This window comes from Petaurus breviceps, unplaced genomic scaffold, assembly GCF_028583685.1.
Source record: "Petaurus breviceps papuanus isolate PSGF00001 unplaced genomic scaffold, PetGlider_PUasm1.0 76, whole genome shotgun sequence".
Classification (NCBI taxonomy): domain Eukaryota; kingdom Metazoa; phylum Chordata; class Mammalia; order Diprotodontia; family Petauridae; genus Petaurus; species Petaurus breviceps.
Genome location: NW_027186473.1, coordinates 50,206,177 through 50,226,428, shown reverse-complemented (window position 1 = coordinate 50,226,428; position 20,252 = coordinate 50,206,177). Strand labels below are relative to the sequence as shown.

At 38.0% G+C, this 20,252-nt stretch overlaps 1 protein-coding gene across 1 annotated transcript in view; it reads left to right on the top strand.

Moving 5' to 3' along the window:
* TTC29 (tetratricopeptide repeat domain 29) overlaps window positions 1-15,159 on the top strand; it is a 157,721-nt gene extending 142,562 nt beyond the window's left edge. Inside the window, exons 9-10 of the mRNA XM_069105010.1 lie at window positions 11,909-12,143; window positions 15,035-15,159. Coding sequence (XP_068961111.1) covers window positions 11,909-12,143; window positions 15,035-15,159 — 360 coding nt within the window. The remainder of the gene's footprint in view (window positions 1-11,908; window positions 12,144-15,034) is intronic.
* Window positions 15,160-20,252: the final 5,093 nt, after the last annotated feature.

The window sequence follows — 20,252 nt, the reverse complement described above, 5'->3', positions numbered from 1 at the left end:
TTCTACTCAAGGAGTCCATTAATAAGAAGTCCCCATATACACCAAAACATTCCTAGCAGCACTTTTAGTGGTAATAAAGAATTGGAAAGAGTGTGAATGCCATCAACTGGGAAATGGCTAAAAAAAATTATGTTACATGAATGAATAAAATACTACTGTGCTATAAGAAATTATGACTCTAAGGAATAGAGAGAAGCTTGGAAAGATCTAAATGAACTGACTCAGAGTTCAATACAATATATGACTAAAACCATGTAAATGGGGGGGGGGGAAATAATCATGTAAAAATCAAAATTAAATGCTCGAAAATTACAAAGACCAAGCATGACTCAAAAGAAGAGCTGTGAGAAGACATCCTCACCCCTTTTCAGAGGCGGGAGATCCATGAATGTCGGATTGCATATGTGTATTTATATTGCACATATTTTCAGACTTCTTTGATTATTCATCAGTTATGCTGATGTTGTTGCCTTTAAAAATATTATTCATTACATAGAATGGCCCTCTGGGAAGAGAAGGAAGAGCAGTTCTAAGTATTATGATTATACAAAAAACAACAAGTTTTTTTTTTTAATTATGAGAAAAAAGGAAATAGTGGAGAGCAATTTGAGTAAAGAATAACCAAGGTAAAAATAGAAGTGATATTGTCATTGGAATATACTGTAGAGTAGCTGGAGAGAAGGAGGAATTGAAGAGATCGTAGAAAGAGTCAAAAGCCAGTGGGGCGGAGTCAAGATGGCACAGTAGAAGTAAGACCTCCCCATTGCTCCGGCTTCCACCTTGCCCAATCCATGTAAAAAGGGGATTCTAAACAAACTCTGGAGCTGCAGAACCCACAAAATGACACAGAGAAGCTAACCTCCCACTGAGGAAAGCCCGGCAGGCCTGCAGGAATCGGCCAGTGCAGTGCTCTGGGAGCCAAGCCCAGCTCCACACCAAGGCTTTAGCACCAGGGTGGGCCTGACTAGCTAGTAGCAGGAGGGAATCCAGATCAGCAGCAGCTGTGGCCATTTCCAGATTTATCAACACATAGATGCAAAGGACAAAGTGAGAGGTCAGTGGAGTCTGGACTCTGGGACCCAGTAAGTGGGAGTTCCTCAGCTTTTGCCCCTGGGGCGAGAAGCCACTGAGACACCCAGCACAGCCAGCCAGCACCACGTGGCAGCTTCGCTCCTGGCCTGCAGAGTGTAGGGAGACCAAGTGACCAGTCTGAGGGATAATCGCTCTTGCTTTAACATTTGTGGATCTGGATTGCAGTCTAGGGTGGAGGTCCTGGGGTATGTGTCCAGCTTGCAAGACTGTGTGGAGACCTCAGAGAGGGCACCCATCTAATACCTCTGGCAGCTGAGAAAATCCCAGCATTTGGGATGAAAGTTCCCCTGTCTGGTGGCAGAGTCCTACTGTGGCAAAAAGCCCAAGGGTCAAGTGACTGAGGGGAGACATGACCAGGCAAAGGAAACAAAGCAGACAGAAGATTCCAACATTAGGCTCCTATTTTAGGGACAAAAACAGGCAAAGCATGGAACAGGAGGAAGACAGTGAAGTCAGAATTCCTCCACCAAAAGCTTCAAATGAAAATACAAGCTGGTTACACGCCATAGAGGACCTTAAGAAGCAGATACGAAAAGTGGAGGAAAAATTGGGAAGAGAAATGAGAACGATGCAAGAAAATTATGAAATGAGAGTCAACAGCCTGACTGAGGAAAATACTACCTTAAAAAGTAGACTAACTCAAATGGCAAAAGAGGCTCAAAAAGGCAATAAGGAGAGGAATGCATTAAAAAGCCAAATTTGCCAAATGGAAAAAGAATCTCAAAACTCAATGAGGAGAATCATTTCTTCAGAATTAGATTGGAGCAAATGGAAGCTAATGACTATGAGAAATCAAGATGTTGTTAAACAGATCCAGACAAATGAAAGAATAGAAGGCAATGTGAAATATCTCATGGAAAAAACCACTGACCTGGAAAATAGATCCAGGAGAGATAATTTAAAAATTATTGGACTACCTGAAATCCATGATCAAAGTAAGAACCTAGAAATCATCTTCCAGGAAGTTCTCAAAGAAAACTACCCTGATGTTTTAGAACCAGAGGGCAAAATAGAGTTGAAAGAATCCACCGATCACCTCCTGAAAAAGATCCCAAAATGAAAACTCCTAGGAATATTATAGCCAGGTTATGGAATTCCCAGATTAAGGAGAGAATATTACAAGCAGCCAGGAAGAAACAATTTGAATATTGTGGAAACACAATCAGGATAACCCAGGATCTGGCAGCTTCTACATTGAGGGATCGAAGGGCTTGGAATATGATATGCTGGAGGTCAAAGGAGCTGGGATTAAAACCAAGAGTCACCTACCCAGCAAAACTGAGTATCATGTTTCAGGGGTAAATATGGTCATTCAGTGGAATAGAGGACTTTCAAGCATTCTTGGTGAAAAAACCAGAGTTGAATAGAAAATTTGACATTCAGATACAAGAAGCAAGAGAAGCATGAGAAGGTAAACACGAAAAGAAGCTATAAGGAACTTATCAAGGTTGAACTATTTACATTCCTACATGGAAAAACAATAATTGTAACTGATGAAAATTTTCTCAGTAGTTGAAGGGAATAGAAATATATATATAAGGGTATACGGCCATGTGAATACATATGTGAATGTGTATATGTTTACAGGCATACATAGATAGAGGGCACAGGACCAATTTAATAGGAAGGAATGATACTCAAAAGGTGAAATTAAGAGGTGAGAGAGGAATATAATGAGAGGAGATGGGGAGAGACAGAATGGGGTAAACTATCTCATATAGAAGAGGCAAGAGAAAAGGGTTACAATGGAGGGGAAGAATAGGAAGGCAAAAGGGAATGGGTCAACCTTATTCCCATTGAATTTGGCTTGAGGAGGGAATGAAATACACACTAAATGGGGTATCTCACCTTCCAGAAGAGTAGGGGGGAAGGGGAATGATATAAATCAGAAGTCAATAAAGCATTTGAAAAAAAAAAAGAATCAAAAGCCTGGCATGGGGACATGATGTTATTGTGTTGGAGAACGTTAGTTAAAAAGATCCCTCCTAGCTGTGTAACCTTGGGCAAGTTACTTAACCCCAATTGCCCTACAAAAGGCAAAAAAAAAGAAAAAAGAAAAGAGATCCCTCCTGGGACTCTTACTCTGTTGAAAGCCAAGTTCATGATTCCTTGGTTTTCCTTAATGTTAATTTCAACCTTCACAAAGTCAAGGAACCAACACAGGGAAATTCTGTTCTGGATCCAATTCTCACCAACATGGTTCCAGAGGTAAAAGCTATGGGAACATTGGCATCACATGGCCATTCCATATTAGAATTTGTGATAAAAGATGAGAGCTGAGTAGAGTGATATATACACCCTAGATTGTTCTGTTTTGTTTTGGTTTGGTTTTTTTGTTTTGGAGGTGGGAAATCAGGGCCATTAGGGTTAAGTGACTTGCCCAAGTTCACACAGCTAGTGAGTGTTAAGTGTCTGAAGTCAAATTTGAACTCAGGTCCTCCTCACTCCAAGGCCAGTGCTCTATTTACTGTGCCACCCAGCTACCTAGATTTTTGAGAGAATAGAATTCAGAACTTTCAGAGAAAGGACGGGTAGAATTCTATGGGCTGAAATTCCATAGAAGAAGCCAGCCCTTGAGAGATGGGAAGTTCTCAAGAATGCTCAAAGAATCAATAGTTCCATATGCCAGGACAAGGGAGGTGATAGGCCTACTAATTGTGTCCTGTTCAGGACATCTGGATCACTGCATCCACTTCTGGGAACAGCATTTTAGAGAAGATGTTGGTGAGCTGAAGAACATCCATCTGAAATCTATACAAGAATCATTTGAAGGAACTAGGATGTTTAACGTGGACAAGAAAAGACTTAGAGGCATTATGAGTAGTCATCAAGGATCTGAAAGGCTATTATGTGGAAGAAGGTGTAAATGTGTTTTTATTTCGACCCAAAGGGAAGAACTATGAATGATTGCCAGAAATTGCACATTTTGGTTTGCTGTAAGAATTCTTATGAATTGCCAAAGACAAAATGTGTTTAGTACCATTGTAGTACCAAATATATTTTATGGTATTTTCAGTTTTTTAAAACTGGTGATCTGATTGGAGCATATTCTCTTCCTTCCTTCCTTTTTTCCTTTCTTCCTTCTTTCCTTTCTTCCTTCTTTCCTTTTTCCTTCCTTCCTTCAGGTTGCCTTAGGATTATCATAATGATATAGTGCCATGAAAAAATTTATTCTGATCTGATATTTATAATTCCTTGGATTTTTGACAGAATAGAAGTTTATCCTTGTTTGTTTAATTTCTTCATATTGTCAAAAATAACAGAAAGGCTAATATCAGTTGGCAAGTTCAATCTTGTATATTACTAAGAGTCTCATTCTGTGCATGGATGAGAAATGAGAAAGTATATTTGACTATTTATCCATATACTATCAGTCCTCTAGACATTTTCCTTTCAAATATACACTCCTATCATGCAGGTTTGTTAATCTAAAAATTAATACAGGAGTATTTATAAAGCATAGCCACAAGATAGTTTCTAACTTTAACCCAAAGCCTGAATCAATCATTCTGCCTTAAACCAAATGTATTATGTATGGTATATAATTGAATTCTTCCAATTGAATAAAGTTAGTATGTATTCCTTCCATAACAGAATATTCTAAAAAGCATATTCTGTCCTTGGATAAATATAACTTTAGACTTATTCCTAAATTCTAGTCAAATTAGATGTCAACTTGCTTTTACTGACAAAATCATTAGGACCAAAGCAGGAATAAAAACTCTACCCTTTAAGTAGTCTATATTTTTTTTAAGTTATTTCTATCCTAAGTGGCAATCAAGAAGCAAGGATACCAGTAGTACTCTGAGAAAGGAATAAAAAGCAACAGTGGAAGACAGTTAGGACTTCTACTTCTCTTGTTCATAATTTGGTCCCCTGGCCCTTCTTCCCCTGCTAATACAGACAAAGGTCAGCCAAATCACCATCACTAAAGCTGATTAGCTGTAAAACAAACATGTGTCCTTATGTATCTCACTAAATGAAAGAAACCTAGGGATATAAGGAACAAGCAAAAAGGAGAATAAATGATAGATAATAAATGAAAGAGAGAGATAGATAAATAGATAGCTGGTAGATCAATAGATGATAAACATAGATAGAGAGACAGTCAATTCTCTCTGATAAGTTTGTAAGCCACAGAACTGATTCTGAAATACTGTAACTAACTGATCCTGTAAATACTAATGTTATTTAAATAGTGTTCCCTGATAAATTTTTGCCTGACTTCAATTTAATCACTGTGCCTAATATTCTATTGCCCTTAGAATATTTCAAACATTCTAAGTGGAATTCAGTTGTTCTTTTATAAATAGTAAGCCCCTGAAATCTTTGTGCCTTCTTAAAAACAATTAGAACAATTCTTTTTTTCCATTTTATTTATTTAGTTTTAGTTTTCAATATTCATTTCCACAAGATTTTGAGTTACAAAATTTTCTCCCCTTTTTTCCCCTACCCTCACCCCAAAATAGCTAGCCTACTGAATACCCCTTTCCGCAATCTGTTCTCTCTTATATCCTCCTCCCATTCCCCCCCCCCCCCACAACTTTCTAGTAAGGCAAAATGGATTTCTATACCCCGGTACCTATTTATCTTATTTCCCAGTTTAATGTAAAAAAAAAATTATACATACTTGTTTTTAAAATTTTGAGTTCCAGATTTTTCCCTTCTTCCCTCCTCACTCACCCCCACTGGGAAGATAAGTAATTCAATCTAGGTTGTACATGTGTAGTTACACAAAACATTTCCATAGCAGGTGTATTATGAAAGACTAATTATATTTCCCTCCATCCTATCCTGCCCCTCACTTATTCTGTTTTCTCATTTGACCCTGTCCCTTTTCAAAAGTGTTTGGTTCTAACTACCCTCTTCCCCAATATGTCCTCCCTTTTATCATCTCCCTTTTTATTCCCTTCCCCCCTATTTTCCTGTAGGGTAAGATACTCAATTGAGTGTACTATTACCTCCTTAAGCCAAATTCAATGAGAGTAAGGTTGTCCCATTCCCTTTTACCTTCCTGCTGTTCCCCTCCATTGTAAGTTTTCTCTAGCCTCTTTTATACAAGATAATTTACCCTAATCTATCTCTCCCTTTCTCCTTCTCCCAATATATTCCTCTCTCACCTCTTAATTTTATTTTATTAGATATCATCCCTTCATATTCAACTCATCCTATGCCCTCTATGTATACATATACATATATATATACACACCCTTACATATATATTTATACACACCTATACCCCCCATACATACATATATATTCCCTTCAACTGTCCTCACACTGAGAAAAGTCTTATGAGTTACAATTATCATTTTTCCATGTAGGAATGTAAATAGTTCAACTTTAATAAGTTCCTTATAGTTATTACTTTTCCTTGTTTACCTTCTCATGCTTCTCTTACTTCTTGTATTTGAAAGTAAACTTTTCTGTTCAGCTCTGGTTTTTTCATCAAGAGTGCTTGAAAATCCTCTCTTTCATTGAATGACCATATTTTCCCCTGAAGAAGCATTATACTCAGTTTTTTCTGGGTAGGTGATTCTTGGTTTTAATCCTAGATCCTTTGACTTTGGGAATATCATATTCCAAGCCCTTTGATCCCTTAATGGAGAAGCCTCTAGGTCTTGTGTTATCCTGATTGTGTTTCCACAATACTCAATTGTTTCTTCCTGACTGCTTGCAGTATTTTCTCCTTGACCTGGGAACTCTGGGATTTGGCTATAATATTCCTAGGAATTTTCTTTTGGGGATCTTTTTCAAGAGGTGATTGGTGAATTCTTTCAATTTCTATTTTGCCCTCTGGTTCTAGAATATCAGAGCAATTTTGCTTCATGATTTCTTGAAAGATGATGTCTAGACTCTTTTTTTATCATGGCTTTCAGGTAGTCCAATAATTTTAAAATTATCTCTCCTGGATCTGTTTTCCAGGTCAGTGGTTTTTCTAATGAGTTATTTCGCATTGCCTTCTATTCTTTCATATGGATCTGTTTTATAATATCTTGATTTCTCATAAAGTCATTAGCTTCCATTTGCTCCAATCTAATTTTGAAGGAATTATTTTCTTCAGTGAGATTTTGAAATTCCTTTTCCATCTGGCAAATTTGACTTTTTAAGGCATTCTTCTCCTCATTGGCTTTTTTGGGCATCTTTTGCCAATTAAGTTAGTCTATTTTTAAGGTGTTATTTTCTTCAATCAGGCTATTGACTGGCTTTTCTTAATTTTCTTGCATCATTGTCATTTCTCTTCCCAATTTTTCTTCCACTTCTCATACTTGGTTTTCAAAATCCTTCTTGAGCTCCTCCATGTAACCTATAACCAATTCATATTTTTCTTGGGAGGTTTTGATTCAGGAGTTCTGACTTTGTTGTCTTCCTCCTGTTCCATGCTTTGATCCTTTTTTTTCTCTGAAAAAAAGGAATCTCTTGCTCATGTTGCCAGTCAATTACTTGACTTTTGAACTCTTTGCCACAGTAGAACTCTGCTTTCAGAATGGAGAGAGCTTTGTCTCAAATTGCTGAGGTTTTGCAGCTGCAGGAGAAATTAGGAGGGTGCCCTCTCTGCAGCTCCCACAGGCTCTGGCACCTGGCCACACACCCCAGGACCTCCACCCAAGACCATAATCCAGATCCAAAGTTAAAGCAAGAGTGATTACCCTCTGAATGGTTGCTTGGTCCCCCTACACTCTGCAGGCCAGGAGCTCCTGAGGCAGCCAGGCAGGGGTGGCTGTACAGCAGCTGCACCTCTGCCACTTCTCGCCCTGGGGGCATGTAAGGGTTATGGGATTTAAAGATCTTCCATGCCCCATTGGACTTGCTAATGTAACAGGAAGGGGCGGAGCAAGAGGAAGCGGAAGCCAAGCTAGAGTTCCTGCGGTGGCTAGCAGTGGTGGCAACGGCGGCAGCAGCAACAGAGGCAGCGGCAGCCCGAACCCCTTTTTGAGTAAGCCAGAATTTCTGCTAAGGACTCCTACTGAGGACTGCCAGGGGCCGGAGCTGCTGGGAGCACTCTTCCTGGACGTTGGGTGGTTGCTGTGAGTGGGGAGAGGAGGACCTTTGCCTGAGGTAGCCTGTTCTGTTTTAAAGGCTTGAGAATGTGAGTGTTTTCTATTTTATCCACCTGTGCCAATTTCATAACTACTCTGATGGCTTTGACTTTCTGGTTTTGGGACTCAGTCTTTTGGTATTTTAATAAATGTTCCAGCTTATTCCCCCATATAGAAAGCCTGATATATTTTGTGATGGATAATTACATCAGCATATCTGTAATTTCCATAGGCATTGTGAATATTGCATTGCTGATACGGGGCAGGGGCCGAACCATGCTATTCCATCTACCCCTGTTCCAACAGAGTTCCACACTAACTTTTTACTTTGTCTTTGGCATTTATGGGTTGAGAAGTCTGGAAACCACCACAGCTGCTGGTGCTTCATTCTCCTTAAGTCTGCTCTGGCCATTGCTGGTCGGGGCTGCCCTGGGGCCAAAACTGTGGCTCACACAGGGCTGGGCTCAGCTCCCCACCTGGTGGGATATCCCCTTCTCTCTGGCCTGCTGGGCTGCCTTCAGCAGGAGATTTGTTTCTTTCTATTACTTTGTGGGTTCTATAGCTCTAAAATTTGTTTAGAGTAATTTTTTATATGTATTGGAGGAGGTGGAAGCCAGAGCCATGGGGAAGTCCTGTAGACTTGGTAGAGCTACTCCACCATCTTGGCTCCACCCAATTATAGCATTTCTAATGTTAAATCTTTGCTGCCTGCCTATTAAAGCTCTCCACAAGGTTATCCCCCAACTACTTATCCACCAATTACTACCAACTACTATCCTCATTAGACCAAACTCTCACTGATTTCAAGAAAAGGCATGGTCATTTCTGCTAATGATAGACCAGGTTAAGATATCTTTCCAGACCACTCCCAGTCTAGTCCATAGAAGGATCTGTATCTTGTTCTATTTTTCCATATCAGAATCTAGGACAGGAAATATCACTGCTGATTTGCTATAGTTAAAGTTATCCAATTAAAGAAAGTGGATAATAGTATATATACTGAGAGAGAGAGAAACAGAAAGAGAGTGAGAGTTTATATTCCACTTGAGAAGTAGCATACCTCAGTAGAAATAGAGACTTTGGATCTCAGTTTATTCATCTGTAAAACTGAGCTAAACTAAAATGATTATTAGTGTATCTATTGATTCTACTGTTTTATAAGAGTTCTTATTTTCTGTTTTCATGAGTTCAGATAGTATTACAATAGCTACATACTCAGAAGAATAATAATAGTGACAGTTGAGATAGAGAAATGGAGAAATACATGGGACCTCTTAATCCACCAAACTTTTAGGATAATAACACTTTATTGTAAATTAGCACAAGGATTCCAGTAACATTTGTAATGCAAAGAAATTTCATATGAAAACCTAAAATTCTACAAATCAGAGTAATTCATGGAAATTCTGTTTCCTAATTGTGACCACCCAAGTTCTGTTTAGTGGTCTATGATCTCACCAAAGTTCTCTCTTGTAATTATATTCAGTATTCCAAGACAAATAGCAGTGAGTATTAATGCCACATTAAAATACAGCTCTTTCATTTGAGTTTATACATCTGTTAAGTGACTGATTTATTCTGAAGTTGTCACTTAAGGTTAGTGGAATAAATTCCTGAAATCTGAGTGTTAGGGATAAAACTTTTGTGGGAATAAGAATTAATAGTTGAGCAATGACATTGAAGATAGGGTTAAATTCTTGCATTGATGTGTCAAGGCCTCCATTAGATTTTAAGTTCCTTAAGGGTAGAGTCTGTCTTTCTTTTTGCTTGTATTTGTATCCTCAGCCTTAGCATTTGGCCTGGTACATGGTAAATATCTCATAAATGTCAGTTGCTTGCTTACTAAGAAATATAATGTAAATTGGATGGAGCCAAGGTGGCGGTGTAAAGGCAGGGACTCACCTGAGCTTTCCTAAATTCCCCTGCAAATAACTTAAAATTGTACCTCAAAACAAAGTCTAGAGTGGCAGAACCAAGAAAAGAATGGGAAGAAATATTTCCACTCTCCTGGTGTAAACTGGTTGATTTATATATTCCTTATGGCTTTTAGGTTTCAAATCAGTCCTAATTACCCTCATCTCTCTTGCCAGTAAATCCTTTATTCTGTGAGTTTGGTGGTTTTCTGAACTTGCCACAGAACTGAATATGTGTCCATGCATTTTACAAGTATATTTTGCCCTTAGTAGACAGTGTGACAGGGTAGAAAAAAATACTGGGTGAAAAGTTAAGAGTCACATTTTAGTCATGTACCTTCCACTAATCAGCTGGGTAACTTTCAACAATTCACTTTGACTTTGGGGGCCTTGTTTTCCTCCTTCTTCAAATAAGGAGGTGGGATCTTGAAGTTTTACATGCATTCTGATTCAGAAACTCAATGAAGTTTTGTATTTCGTGGAATTTTTTCCCATCCTGGTCCATCATCGAATAGTTTGGAGAAACAGCCTGAAACCCTTGGCATAAAATCCATCATCTGCTTCATGGTAGAGAGAGGAATAGTGAGATGGGGCAGGAAGCTGGCTGCAAAGAGAGGATGCTGAGATTGGCAGCACAAACCTTTACTCCCAAGTGTCTATCCTTAACAGATTACTCCCTAACATACTCTCCTCATTCTAGTGAAAATGCTTTTGAGATAGAGGATATTCAAAGAGGGGTTTGGGAGACCGGCAAGAGTCTTTAAGAGTTGGTACCTAATGAAAGTTTTGAATGAGTAGGCAAAAGTGAGAGAAAGCTGCAGGAATTTCAGATAATCTTTGAGAAAATTGGATAAAAGTAAAGGTTTAGGGGTGTTTAGATGATGGGGGCAAGTAGAATGGAAAGAAGAGACTGAAGTGAAAATACATCATTATCATCATCATAACTAGCTTTTATGTTACACTTTTTTTTATGTTACACTTTGCCAAAAGTTTTACTCATATTACCTCATTTGATCCTCACAAGAGCCCTGTGAGGTCAGTATTATTATCATCTCCATTTTTACAGATGAAGAAACTGAAGCTTGGTAGAGGTTAAGTGATTTGCCCAGAGTCACACAATTTATATTATCACACAATATATGTATTATAAGAGTCTGAGGTAGAATTTGAACTCAGGCCTTTCCAACTCTAAATCCTGTACTCTATCCACTGTATCATCTGCCTGCCTTTAGAGTTAGCCAGAGTCAGTGAAAATTTGAGGGAAGGGAAAAGATGTTCAAGGCAACATTTTGTTTTTATCAACGCCACTGTTTGAGGGAACACTTCATAATGAGATGCAATTTGTTGATCACTGACAGCTGTCAGTCATCCACGACTTACTCTAGCCATTCATTAACAAATCCTAAGTAATTTAAGAAAGTAAGGGCAGGGGCAGAGGCCTCTGCCATCAGGGTATTCCATTTATTTTTCATTTGGCACTAATTAACCAGTTTGGTTGAAAATGTCCCCTTGCTTTGACAGAAAATAGCAGCTATTCAAAATGTTCCATCTGACAGTCAAATAATTCTATCCTGTTAAAAAAAAATTCTAACCATATCTAAGTAGATAGGTCTTTCCCTTCCCCCATTTTAAAAATTACCACTACATAGACATAGTATGTAGCACATGCAACAATCATGACATTTTTCCCCTAAAATCTTATTCTAATGGGCAATGTACTAATTAAAACATAATCCTGAAGAGTTGACAGATGCCATGATTGAAACATGATCAATATTAGGCATGATCAACACTAGGAGGGAGAAATATGAAATGATGGAAAATGAAATTAATAAAAAGCAATCCTTTCTCTTTTGCTTTCAGGGATTCTATACAAAAGCCTGTGAGTTCTTTAAGCAAGCTTTTGATACAACCACTGAGTTCATGGATATCCCACTGGTGGATGAGACCAAAGTCCACTATGGAATTGCCAAGGCTCACCAGATGATGATAGCAGTTAACAGTTACATAGAAGCTGCTGACTTCGACAGCCTTAGTCACCTTCTGACGTGGAAGGAGAACCGAAGTAACATTTTCCCAGAACCCACAACTGGTAAGAGTGAGATCCAGAAACACATTCATTTTCAAAGCTGCTGATGACATGTTTGGTTGAAATGTTTGCTCAGATGTAATCCCTCCTGGATTGACCTTGTGCTACAGAGAAGTTAGGTACACTTTGGTGTATAATATTCCAATTGATTTTAAAGGAATTTCACAAAAAAATGGATGTTTATGATCTGTTTAAAAAGGTAACTTCATTCCTCACACTACTTTTATAGATATACAAAGTATTCTCCAACATGGATTGAGCCACAGCCCTGCCTCACTCAAATCCAATTCAATTGCAAGTCATGTCAGCATCTTTCTGATTTCTTGGTCTTCTTCAAAAATTAAGGACAAACCACATTGACATATTGAGCCATTTAATGTGAATTTACAACCTATTCTTACTAACGAAAAAAGACAATCATAGACCAAGATATTATTACATATGTACTACTTCTAATGTTCATTTTTTTCTATTTTCCTTCAGTACTCTGTAGTTTTGGATAAGTATCCATACTCTTCTTCCCCAAACTCTGTCCTCTCTCCAAAGGGATTTTGTACTCCATTTATCTTGTCTTATTTTAGCTTCAAAGAAATAGGAATTTAGAACTTTGATGCCAAGTGAAAAATTGTACCCAAGATGGGGGTCACATAAGAGTTTGTATGATAAAGATCTGGGGGGTTTTAGACCTCATCCTCAATGAATCAGTAATGTAACACAGTAGCTTTTTAAAAGCAGCAAATACAATCTCTGGATACATTAAGAAAATGGTTTTGTCTAGAACATCGACTGTAAAAAAAAAGAATCTTACTGTTCTCTGCCCTGGTTAGACTGAAAATAGATTATTATTCTAATTCTAGGTGTCATGTTAAGAAGAACATTGACAAATTGTCATAGGTCCAGAGAAGGGATGAAAAGCATGCTAAGTAAGGTTAATGGAGACCATGCCACACACGGGTTGGTTAAAAGAATTAGAGATCATTAGCCTGCAGGAGAGAAGACTTAAGGATAACAAAATAGCTGTATTTGAGGGGATGTCATGTGGGCAGTAGGATTGCGTTTGTTCTTCTTGACCTCAAAGAGGAAAGCTAAAAATACTGAATGGAACTTGTAGAGAGAGATTTAATTCCAATATAAAGAAAATTTTCTTAATAATTAGAGCTAGCCAAGAGTGGAATGGACTGACTAAAGAAGTAACGATTTTCTTGGTACTTGGGATCATCTAGAAAAGCCTGGATGACTGTTTGTTGGTAGTTCTTGGGTCAGTTACAAGTTGGACTAGAAAGTCTCAGAGGTCCCTTCCACCTTTCATATTTTGTAAGACAATAGCATGTATAAAGCATCCCTTCCAGCATTCCTGGAAAGTTGACTTCGAATCACATTTGCATATAGCAAAACATTTAAAATATGCTAAGGGAATTTGAATGGAATTATAGTGAATAATCCAGTAGAAAGAGTGCTAAATGTGGTGTCAGCAGATCTGGGTTCACTTCCTGGCTTCTTCATTTTCTACCGTACCTATGTGAGTTTGGTCAAGTCCATGAACTTCTCTGGTCCTCAGTTTCCTCATCTATAAAATTAAGGGGATTGGACTAAGTAACCTATAAGATCCTCTCCAATTCTAAATCTATGATCCCACAAATATTTTTAAGCAAAATGAAGTATCATCTAATTTACCCTTTAGATAAATGCAAATGTTCATATACACACCATATAAATATATAAATATCTCATGTCCAACTCATCATGACCCTATTTGGGGTTCACTTGGTAAAGATTCTAGATTGGTTTGACATTTCCTTCTCCAGCTCACTTTTACAATGAGGCATTGAGGCAAACAGGGTTAAGTGACTTGTCCAGGGTCACAATTAGTAAGTATCTGAGGCCAGATTTGAATGCATGAAGATGAGTCTTCCTGATTCTAAGCCCAGTGCTCTATTCACTGCACAGTCTAGCTGCCCTGTACAAATGTATGCCTACATTTATATGTATCTTATGGTGAGAATCTGTAGTAAACTTTTGTTTTCAAGCTTATAGGTTCCCTATGTAATTGATTAGACATTAGAAAGCTTTATCAACCCTCTTGCCAGCCAATAGAATACCACTTAATTCTTTATTAAAGGGGTCTTCTGGTCATTTTATGTGTAAAAATGGAGAAAATAGCTCATCCCACACACATGAAACATGAAACAAGATGAACAAAAAAATAGATGATTTGCAAATGCTGAGTAATTGTAATAATGAATCTTATCCCCAGGAAAAAAAAAAGGCAAAGTACACCTCCCTCCTTTCAGCAAATGTGGGGCAGGAGGGGACTTTAGGTATTGAATATTGAGTATGCCTTCAGATCACAATCACTGTGATACTTGTTTTTTTTTTTTTAAAAGGGAAGGATTATTGGGGGGGGGGGGTGGGAAGAGGGTATCTGGAAATGTCTGTAATATAAAAACAAAAATATTAATAAAGCATATTTTTAAAAATAATAAGTAACTAAAACAAATCGCTTGGTTGAATTTGGTGTGTCCAAGTATCCATAGATAACATTATAATTATTAACCTATTGTTTTTAGGAGGCTATCTTGCTCAGATCCTTGAGACTGAATTCTCAGAGATGTGGGGATTGGTTATCTAATTTGTGGCTCTTCTTTCCCTTTGGTTTTGACTCCTCCCTTCTGTTGTCATGTTTTTATTTAATGTGTTTTTTTTTCTGTGAATGATTTTTTTTTCCAATTACATGGAAAAACAACATTTAACGTTCATTTTTTAAAATGTTTGAGTTCCAAATTCTTTCCCTCCCTTCCCTTCTACCTCCCTGAGACACCAAGCAATTTTATATAGGTTATACATGTATAATCATGCAGAATATATTTCTGTATTAGTCAGATTGTAAAAGAAAAACAAAGATCAAAAAAAAACACAAAAAAAATTAAGTAAAAAAAGTATGCTACAGTCTGCAGTTAGACTCCATCAGTTCTTTCTCTGGAGAAAGATAGCATTTTTCATCATGAGCCCTTTGGAACTGTCTTAGATCATTGTATTGCTGAGAATAGCTGTTATTCAAAATTGATCATCATACAATGTTGCTGTTACTATGTACAGTGTTTCCTGGTTCTGTTCACTTCACTTTGAATCAGTTTGTATAAGTCTTTCCAGGTTTTTCTGAAATCATCCTGCTTATCATTTCTTATAGCACAATAGTATTCCATCATAATCATATACCACAATTTTTTCAACCATTCCCCAATTGATGGGTAACCCCTCAATTTCCAGTTCTTTGACACCACAAATAGAGCTGCCTAGCCATATCCTTTGACCATTTATCAATTGGGAAATGGCTTGTTTTCTTATAAATTTGACTTAGTTCTTGATATATTTAAGAAATTAGGCCATTATCAGAGAAACTTGTTATAAAACTTTCCCCCAGCTTTCTACTTTCCTTCTAATCTTAGCTGCATTGGTTTGTTTGCACAAAAACAGACACTACCACTGATTCAGTCACCCCCAAAGCCTGCTGCTGGTTTGTACTAGCCATGACCTGCTACTGGCTACCTGTTGCAGAGACCTAGGACTTCACTGCTGGGACTCATGGTCTCTGTAGCAGCAAGCACCCCAGCATCCCCAGGGTGGCTGCCAACACAGATTCTTAGATCTGCTTTTCTAAAGGAAAGCAACTCAAAATGGGTTAACAAGCTTACTTTAATCAATCAAACATATATCGTTTACCTAGTTCAGGGGTAAAGGTCAGCACCCCAAACTTCGGAGTATACAGACAGAAACATTTCAAGCAGACAGGCTTCCAAACTGTCCAACCATTACATACATCCATACCTAATCACAGTTACCAGAGAGGGAAGCATCAACATCTGAGTTTTCAAAGCCAGGGGGCTCTCAACAATGGCTACCCAGAGTCTCATCTGGTCAAATATCAGAACACTTCTCAAAGTGAGCCCCAAAACAAAGCCTCACATTAGGGATTATATAGCCATTCTCCGGAGAATGTAACAACCCTCTTGACCCACTGCCCAATCACAAAGTATCTCTTGAAAAACAAGCCTCCCACCACAGGCTTCAGGTACACTTAACCTAGGGGCAGGGAAGATCTTAAAAATTAACATTCCTATAACAGTCTCATTGCTGGCTTTTACCTGGACTTGGAGCCTCAGTGCTGGCTTGTGTCAGGACTCAGGGCCTTGATGCTGGCTTGCCAAGATATCCTGGGCTGGACTGTGATTCCATCTCACCCCAGTGAGACCTATCTTTCTTGCTGAACTTCTAAGTTGTTTGGGTCTGGAAAATTGTTTCATATCATCCTTTTGAATGCTCATATAATCATTCTGATGCTCCAGAATTAGTTTTGAGGTGCTGTTTTAATGTTGTTTAGAAGGTAATTTGGGAGAGCTCAGGAAATTCCCTACCTTTATTCCACCATCTTGGCTTCACCCTCTCTGCCAGGCTTTAGGAGAACAAGAGAAGGAAAAGAGTCAGAATTCTTGTCATTCTATTTGAGTATTCATTGGAATAGTGTAGAAGGTCTGGCAGAGGATAGGCCCTGTCTACGTATTCTATTTAGCCAAAATATTGGTTTTTTCTACCTCACCTCACCCCTACTTTCCTTCCTCCATATTGTGAATGAGTTCCTCCAGATACAATCTGTCCATAGCAACTTGTCTCTTCCTCCTTCTTATTGTGCTTTCTGTACCAAGACTTCCACTTTACTCTTAGAAGTTTCCATCTTCTCCCCTAAATGGGTCATTCAACAGTCTTCTAGAAGGCAGTACTTGGGTGCTAAGACCTCCCACACCAAAGGCTGCATTGAAAACATTTGACTAGATCTGACTCAGATAAGGGATGCCAGATCTACAATCAGAAACAACAACAACAAAACTACCTAGGTGGTTGGTTCACATTATCTACCTAAAACAGAACTGCATCGAGATGGGCTAAAACATTTTACAAGTGAAGAAATAACCTATTCTGATATCATTCTTTTTGTAGATTTAAATTAGGAAACAAAGTGGTATATCATGAAACAAGCTCCCTATTTTCATGTGAGTGTTCTTGGCTAGAAATGGATTGGTTCTGCCCAAACAAAAAATAAATAAAAAGCCAAGCTATTGTATAGATGTACAATGACATACAATAGATGTATTTAGATTGAAAAATTATTTTCATTAACCACCAGTTAAGCAAAAATTATTACCTTCCCTTGGGAAAAAGATGTCCATACCTGTGAGTCAATATTACATCTTGATTATCATTCAATTATTATGTGTGAGAGAGAAATCTATGACAGTTAGTGCTGGCCCTATATGATACAATCAGAGCAATGAGCTATGAAAATATTATTTGCTAAACTGATGAATTCTCAGATCTCTGGAGTTCGCCTCTCCTATGGAGAAGCATCCTCAAACTTGCTGCCAAGAGCTCCCGTGTACTCAGTAAAGGGCAGATCAAAGATCAGGAAGATGCTGTATAAAAACTGTGCCTTCATCCTCCCCTTGGAGACTTCCAACCCCTCCAAACAAATCATTAGCTCGCAGAGCCAGCAATATTCTTTTAAGCAGAAGGAACCTATCCCCTTAAGGGAATAGACCAGCGAGAGCACTCAGGTATATAGATAAAACAGAGCTATGATTCATTCACCAATAATCACCCATCACCTTTATGTCTTTCCAAGGGAACACAGTAAACATTAAGAGCCTTCCTTTTATTTTAATAGAATTTGAGGGGGTTGGAGGATGTCAATATTGCACATCTTCCTTCTGATGGTAATAATGAGGAACATAAAATACCTCCACCAAAATTTAGGAATTTAGGAAGAATTAAAATGTGTCCCAACCCCTACCATCTTCCCCCAACCCCCAAAAATGTATACCCATTCAAACCTAAAGCCCCAGAAATCTGTCAATTCTTTAGTCCTCAGGGCTTTTCTTGTAGATTCCTTTGGACTTCTGCAGAACAAAGTATATTTTCTTTACTAGAACTATTATCTCTGCAACCAGGGGGAAATTAATTTCTTTTGCATAAAAGACTAATACATCTTGCCTTTTGGAGATGACAGCTGTACATGTGGAAACAGTGATTCTCTGTGAAACAAAAGTGCCCTTCATTCATCTTAATAGGGACATTAACCTAAAAGTGTAATTACAGCCATTAAATGCCGACATTGTTAACCATTTCCCGACTCTTCTCTCTATCAGGGGCAGCTCTGTAATAGACCTCCTTGGGGTATCCAGATACCAGTCATCTTTCGGTATGCCTGGTTGCTCTATAGAAACAAGGGGCAAACATGGAGTATGAAACCTGTTGAAAATACTGGTCATTCCATTTGTGAAGACATTTACAATTTCCTATGTCCTAAACATTCAAAATGCCATCCCAGCTCAATTAATCACATAGTATTTTAAATGAAAGTCAATTTAGTATAATGGACAGAGCACTGGAGTCAGGAGGATGTGGGTCAAGCTATGGAGCTATGGACAAGAACCTATGAAACTCAGTTTCCTTATTTATAAAATGGGAATAATAGCACAGTTGGGATCAAATGAAGCAGGAGAAGGGAGAGTTGGGATTCTAATCAGTCCATTCCAACATATTGGAATGTTGAATCAGATCTGACAAAGGATAGAATGAAATTTTTATTTTTTACGTAAAAGTGCTTTGGAAACTTTAAATCACTGTTAATCAACAAGCATTTATTAAATCCCTTCTATGTGCTGTGCACTGTGCTTAGCTATCACCATGATTATTATCTAATAACAATTTTACAGGAAAGAATAAGGAACCAAGAATATGGCTCCCTCCATATTGGGAAGTAGACTAAGAATTATATATAGGAGCACAGCGAGTAAGAGCACCGGCTCCAGTGTTGAGAAGACCTGGAGATCGAATCCCAGGCTCAGACACTTAGCACCTACCCAGAAACACCTGGCCGTGTAACCTTGAGCAAGTTACTTAACCCCAATTGCTTAGGGGCGGCCAGGTGGCTCAGCGAGTAAGAGCACCGGCTCCAGTGTTGGGATGACCTGGATCAAATCCGGGGTCAGATACTCAGCACCACACCCAGAAATAACTGGCCGTGTAACCTTGAGCAAGTTACTTAACCCCGATTGCTTAAAAAAAAAAAAATTATATATAGGAATGATTCTAGACTAATGGTGTCAAGCTGAAATAGAAACAGGGGCCACTGAAGTATCCCTGCAGGTCATATATTGACTTAGAAAATCACATATTAACATTAGCTATGATTTATTACATTTTATTTATTTTGCTAATATTTCCCAATTACATTTTAATCTGGTTGACCCACATTAGGGAGTGTTGCACACATGCAACCTATAGTCATGTGTTTGATACCTCCATAATCTAAATAAACCCCTAGATTTAACGATGTGGTACCTTGGAGACTGTCTGGTTCAACTCCCTCCTTTTATAGATGATGAAGTATATGGTTTGCAGGTTTTGTACAATTTCTGTCCCATTTATCACTCAAGATTTCAGGCCTTTTTCAAGAATGTAAAAAGAATATGTATACACATATAAATATACAAACATATTATATATATATATATAGATACCATCTATCACACATTAGATATATGCTGTATTACATACATACACATGTGCACATATATATAAAATATATGTAACATGAATATATACTGCATGTGTGTATATACTGTATATGTGTATATGTACATATATTGATTAGCTCAGTTGCTTTGCACACTTTGCTAATGAGCCCCAGGTCAGATTGCTTCACTAATCCATTTCCTTGTTTCTCCAGTCTAATTTCTCAAAAATTCAAGCTATAAAATTTACCAAATGTGAAGATTTGGCTGAGTTAGTACAAATTCATCACAATTAATGGAAAAAAACCTCAAATCATATGATCTACTGATGGCCATTGGGTCATCATTGTGGGTTCTTTGAAGTATTAGAGAGTAAACTAATGTATTTCACTTAAAAGAATTCCCAGGAATTTAATAAACTGTTTGCATGTCATATGATTATAGAATTTAAGAGCTAGATGAAACCTTAGAGAGACGATCAAGTCTTTGTCCTTTGTTTTGCAATGAAGTGAGAACCAAGGAGGTTGATGAATTTCCCAACCTCATAGTG